The 6,187-nt window shown below is 43.3% G+C and overlaps 1 protein-coding gene across 1 annotated transcript; it reads left to right on the top strand.

The window, feature by feature from the left end:
* Positions 1-161: 161 nt before the first annotated feature.
* LOC122027665 (fasciclin-like arabinogalactan protein 2) lies at positions 162-1,789 on the top strand. The gene has a single exon (XM_042586657.1). It carries the CDS (start codon positions 231-233, stop codon positions 1,491-1,493), a length of 1,263 nt encoding a protein of 420 aa, XP_042442591.1. The 5' UTR covers positions 162-230; the 3' UTR covers positions 1,494-1,789.
* Positions 1,790-6,187: the final 4,398 nt, after the last annotated feature.

The raw sequence follows: 6,187 nt of genomic DNA on the forward strand, positions 1-6,187 counted from the left end.
ATATTTTTTATGCACTTAGATTCGACGAGCCAGGCGTGATTGATGCACGATTGCCATATAAAAGTACCAAACTGATCCAAGGGGCAGGCCTGGTAAATTTCCTGCAACTGCAGGGGCATTTGTGCTGTTCACTGACCCGGCCCTGATACTTCTTATTAGGCCACTGCACTGCACTGAACTTAACTGGTTAATTTGGCTTACGGGCTTCGCCATCGCCACCAGCGTTTGCAATGCGGCGATTTTCCTCTGTCCTCGCCGCTTCCTTGGTGGTCCTGGCGGCCGCCGCCTCCCTGCTCCCCGCGGCGCGGGCACACAACATCACTAAGATCTTGGCTCAGCACCCGGAGTTCTCTACTTTCAACCACTACCTGTCGGCCACCCACCTGGCCTCCGAGATCAACCGCCGCCTCACCATCACCTTGCTCGTCGTTGATAACTCCGGCATGACTGACCTCCTCGCTAAGCATCTTTCCCTCCCCACCCTCCGTAACGTCCTCGCCCTCCACGTCCTCACCGACTACTACGGCGCCAAGAAGCTCCACCAGATCACCGGCGGTGCCACCACCTCCGCCACTATTTTCCAGTCCTCCGGCCACGCCATCGGCACTGCCGGATTCATCAACATCACTGACCACAGCCGCGGGAAGGTCACCTTCGTCGCCCGGGACTCCGGCGGCGCCTCGCCTGCCACTTTCGTTAAGTCCGTGAAGGAGATGCCTTACAACATCTCCATCCTCCAGATCAGCACCATCCTGTCGTCGCCGGAAGCGGAGGCCCCTGTCGCCGCCCCCGGCCCCGTGAATCTCACCGCTCTCATGGCCAACAAGGGCTGCAAGGCCTTCGCCGACCTTCTCCTCGCCACTCCCGACGTCCTCAAGTCCTTCCAGTCCAACCTCGACAGCGGCCTCACCGTCTTCTGCCCTGACGACGACGCCGTTTCCGCCTTCTCTCCCAAGTACACGAATCTCACCGCCGCCGGTAAGTCCAGCCTTCTCCGCTACCACGCCGTGCCCGTCTACTACTCGCCCCAGCTCCTGAAGACCAACAACGGCCCTTTCTCCACCCTCGCCAGCGACGCACACAACAAGAACTACAAGTACACGGTCAAGAGCGACGGCGACGTCATCACCATCAAGACCCATATCGTCACCGCCGACATCACCTCCACCCTCATCGACCAGGACCCCGACGCCGTCTACGCCATCGACAAGGTCCTGGAGCCGCGGGAGCTCTTCAAGGTCCCGGAAAAGGTGATCGCCGACGCACCCGCTCCTGCGCCTGCCGCCCCACCCAAAAAGAAAAAAAGTGCTGCAGCCAAGCACAAGGCCGCCGCCACCGCCGCGAACGGCGCCCCCGCACCAACCACCCCGGCCGGCCCAGAGGAGTCGCCCGCCGACGACGACACGGCGGCGGCGGACAATGCTGCACTCCGAACCACCGCCGCAGCCTGGACGGTGCTCGCCGCCGCAGCGGCCGCCCTGTTCCTTGCATAATTAATCAATTAAGAGGTTTTTTTTCTCCCTTTTGTATTCTTATTTATTTCCCTGTCAGCCATAAAATTTTCTTCCTTTAATTTTACTGTTCCTGGTGCCGCGATTGCATGACCTGAACCATCGAGTGAGGAAGAATAATTGAAGAGATTATTGTACTATTTTCTAGTTCCTCCGATCTATGTGTCTGCATTTGTAATGCTACGTTTGTTACTTCTGTAGATGGTGTGTGATTTTGAGTGAAATAGCGATGATTACTGTATTTATAATTTGAGAACTGCTTACCGTTTTGATTCTCATATCTTTGCTTTGATCTACTTCAATGTACATTGTTGGATCTGAGTGAAAAAGTAAAAGAAAAACGACACACTTTCATTGCACATGGTGTGTTTGGGGAAGAACAGACATGTGCAGTTACTGATTGCACTAACTTCCATCCAAACGTCGTGAGGAATCTTCATAGAAATGAAATGTTAGTTTTATTTACTGATTTCCACCGGCTTCTAACGTTACAGAGGTCCACCTTCCATGCTGAAAGAATGGACAGATTTCACAGAGAGAAGGCAATCGGTAGTCCATCGCCACACAAAAGGACTAATTTGTTATGTCGATCTAAGTTTACAGTACCCGGTCCTCCTAAGGAGATCAACTCCCCTAAGTAGATGATGGCCGCTGACCCCGACCTCTTATTCTGCTACAACACTTTCATAAGGGTTCATACGGATACAACCTTCAACTTTCAGCGGCTAAACAGTCCTTCGAGGGCCTCCAATTCGTGGCCTCAGGTTCACCACAGTCTTTCAAGGGCCTCCAATTCGTGGCCTCAGGTTAATCTACGCGAGAGCCTCCAATCTTCTATATGATAGCAACCCTTGCAGCTCCGCCTGCAACTTGCAGCACCTTCAAACTACAGTCTAGTCTACAAAGTTAATATAGGTGAGCGAGGTTTGGCTAGCTGTCTCAATGAAAAGGTGTCTCCCTAAATGAGAGTGTTTGAAGCTGTGAGAGAAAGATCTTCTGTTGGGGAAAGACTTTGGTCAACCGTGGACTGAGGTTGGGATGCCTTCCGTTCGAGGAAAGACTTTTGAGATAGGAGTTGGGGTGTCTTCCGTTAGAGGAAAGACTTTGGCTATCTAAGGAATGTATCTTTCCTAGAGCAAGGGCTTATTTTATGATGACAAAAACTGATTCGTTCGCCGGTCTATCTCCAGACTAACACATAAGAGAAAAATCAAGATAATTAAAAACATGAGGAAAAATAGACATCTAACAATACAATCATATGTCATCGTACGCAAACCAACTGTCTATCAGTTCAAATAGTAGAAGAACAAGAGGAAGACCGAGAAATGGCAGAGGTGCAGTGGTTGAACAAGTCAACCGCTTCACTTCTTTTGAGAAATGAAGCTCAGTTTTGTGTGTGCAAACACCCATGTCACTTCACCTTTCTATGATAGGTATCATGTCAGAAATATTTTTTGTTTTTATCTTGCTCCCAACAAGGAGATGGGATTCTCTGTCTTGAAAATATTATGTCCCTATATCTCAATATCGATCGGATGGTTATGATATTTTCATAATGTACACTGTATCCTTAAGATATGATTTAATTTGTTCAATCGATACTAGAACATGAGGATACAATATTTTCGAGACAGAGAATCTCATCTCTCGAACAAGTAGGGATCAACACCCAAGTATGGAATAACGGTTGTCACTTCATATAAAGAGCATCCCATGGTTTGATGGGCATTTCTCCTGCTCCTAACCTCTGATTCAGTTGACCACAACAAAGCAGCTAAAGGGGAAGAATTGCAGAGGAGGAGGTCCTTTCCAAGGATTGCTCTCATGACTTATCTGTTGACATAACTCAGTGAGCCAGACCTCCCCTACTAGAAAGTTGATGAAAATGAATTAGCAGAGGAGCTAGAAGAATAAGAGTGTCGAGAGAGAATCTGCAGAGGACTGGACTTGCTCTCAGAGCCTGACTAACGGAGTCCCAGTTCACCTAATTAAAGAAGCACTTAGGGGAGTAGTAAAAGAAGATAGTCGAAGGGGTAGAGCCCAAACAGATATTCCCATGAGGATGTTCTCATTGGCTTGTGTGTTAGACTGTGGACGTTCCCTAACGAGGATGCTCCTGTAGTGTTCATAAACTTTCGGAGTCCATGAGGACTTAACTTTTCTAAGGATATACCTAGCGACAATTGTTGCTGATCCTTTACCTTTCGAAGTCCATGAGGACTTAGACTTTATGGGGATATATTTAGCAGGGTTATTTTCAAACCCTTATCTTTCAGAGTCCATGAGGATTTAACCTTTTCATAGATATACCCAGTGAAATTATTTTCGATCCTTATTCTTTAAAAGTCCATGAGTACTTAGTGAGTGAAACCCATCTTCAGGTCACATCTATTTGTGGTCCTTCGTGGACTCACACAAACAGATTCAGGCACGGACCATAAGGTACATCTGAAAATACTCGGGAAGTCACTGCTTTCGTGAGAATGTTTGATTTGCTTACCGTGTTAGATCAGAATGCTACTAAATGAGCTACCTTGTTTCATCAGGCTAATTTACACTTGCTTGATTTTTTGTTTTGCCCACTCACATTGGTCCACTTTCTTTGTTCTCAACTAGCATAGAGTCAATGGGGAATTCACATGGATGAAATGCGCACTTCAAGCCACTAGACAGCCATAGAAATTCTGTCCACTGACAAAAAAAATATTAAAAAAAAAACTTTCCTTCGGAAATGTAACCTTTTTATTAGTCATAATTGACAGCGTAGACAAAAAAAAAATGCATTATTTTGTTCTTTTCAGTTATATTTATATTATGAAGAAAGTTAATGATTTTCCACGGAATTGAAGCGCTCGTGAGCCAAACAAGGTAACAAGGAGGTGACCACCAATCAATATGGTTATAATTGCCATAGCACCGTTTTCATTATTGCAGGGCAATGAAACACAGCAAGATGAAGTTTGCCTGTCTACCGTGCAGCCACCTACAAGCAACAATACACCAAGCAGGACTGACCTGCTTTCATGAAAATTTTCTATTGATCATAAGTGTAAATCGGAAAGCACTCGCATCGAACGGTACATTAACTTAACATTATTAAATCAACCGTCCATTAAGAAAAATTCATCCATTCAGCGGAGTTGAGATCCATAGAAGTGGATTAATTTCCAAAATGATAAAATAAATGGTTAACAAAGCTTCTTTTTGACCTCTTTGCATTGTAAGGAGAGGCTGCCACTTCTTGAAGCTTGTCCTTCAGTGCTATCAGATAGAGCAAAAGAACTAAATATCAGCTCTTAAGTGAACCATTTCTCTCTTCAGGATCAATTTCCTCAGAATGTTTGTCAGGCAACAAAAATGGAGTAGGGGAATAAGTTCAAGTTTCATGGCTTTATAAACTAGGATTGCAAGTAACAGGTCAAAGCTTAGATTCTGAAATCTGTATTCTGTTTCTTCAATCGAGCTTCGTAACCAAATTTTAAATCGGTCTCGCAACGAAGAACCCAAAACTTTGTCTTTGTTATTAAAATAGCTGTTGGGATCTTTGGTTTTGCGTGGGATAGAAGATCTGGTGAATGCGATTAAGTTTTGGTGGCAGACATTTTGCAGACCAACTAAAACCGAGAGTGTTGAGATACTAATTGATATACGTTTGAGAAGAAATATTTCCGATACAAGCATCTTGATTGAAAAATGGCTACTTTTGTACTTGTTTTGGGGTATTGAATTCCTTAAAGTGTGAGGGAAAAGGGAACTCAAGCAATCCATGCTACACTTTTGCTCATATTTATCCTTGAATAGGACTATAAATGAACTAAATATTCATTAGCAAACTGCAATGTTACATTACAAGAAGACAATACAGTAATATCCTTATTGAAATATTTAGGTGGCGTTCTGAATCAAAATGGAAATAAGAATCATAGTATTGTGGAATAAGAAAAGACATTATATAGATATTACTTTTAAAAATAATATTTAGTAAATTAAATATTTTCTATCGAAATAAACTAAATTTTTTTTTATTCTTTAAGAAAAAGAGAAAAAATTAGATGTGAGAAAAAATTGAATGAGAGAGAAAAATATGATAGAGAGAATGATGCGAGGAAATATGATGGGAAAGAATGAAAAGAAGGAAAGTGTGATGAGAGAAAATGATAATAGAGAATGTGATGGAAAAAAACATGATGAGAGAGAATGAGGAGAGAGAAATGTGATAAAAGAGAAAGTGTGATGAAAGTATAATGGAAGAAAATAAAGAGAGAAAATGTGATGAAAAAAAAAGAGAGAGTGCGTGATGAGAGAGATTGAGGAGAGAGAATATAAATGAAAGAAAAAATGTGATGAGAAAAAATAAGAAAAGAGAGTGTGATGGGAGAGAAAGCATGATGAGAGTGGATGAGGAGAAAGAAAATGTTATGATATAATGAGGAGAGAGAAAGTATGATGAGATAAACAAGGAGAGAAAAGTGATATAAATGAAAAATTGAATAAATATATTAAGAGTATTTTCGTCTAAAACTTAATTCTCATTCCATTCCCATCAAACCCAAGTGATGAAGTGAGTTTCATCAATATCCAAGTTTTTAGGTTTCCTTCCAAAATTTTAATTACATTCCAATCAACCAAACACAGGATTTGAAAATGAATCCATTCCCTCATCCCTAAACCCC

The sequence above is a fragment of the Zingiber officinale genome, chromosome 10A, assembly GCF_018446385.1.
Source record: "Zingiber officinale cultivar Zhangliang chromosome 10A, Zo_v1.1, whole genome shotgun sequence".
NCBI lineage: Eukaryota > Viridiplantae > Streptophyta > Magnoliopsida > Zingiberales > Zingiberaceae > Zingiber > Zingiber officinale.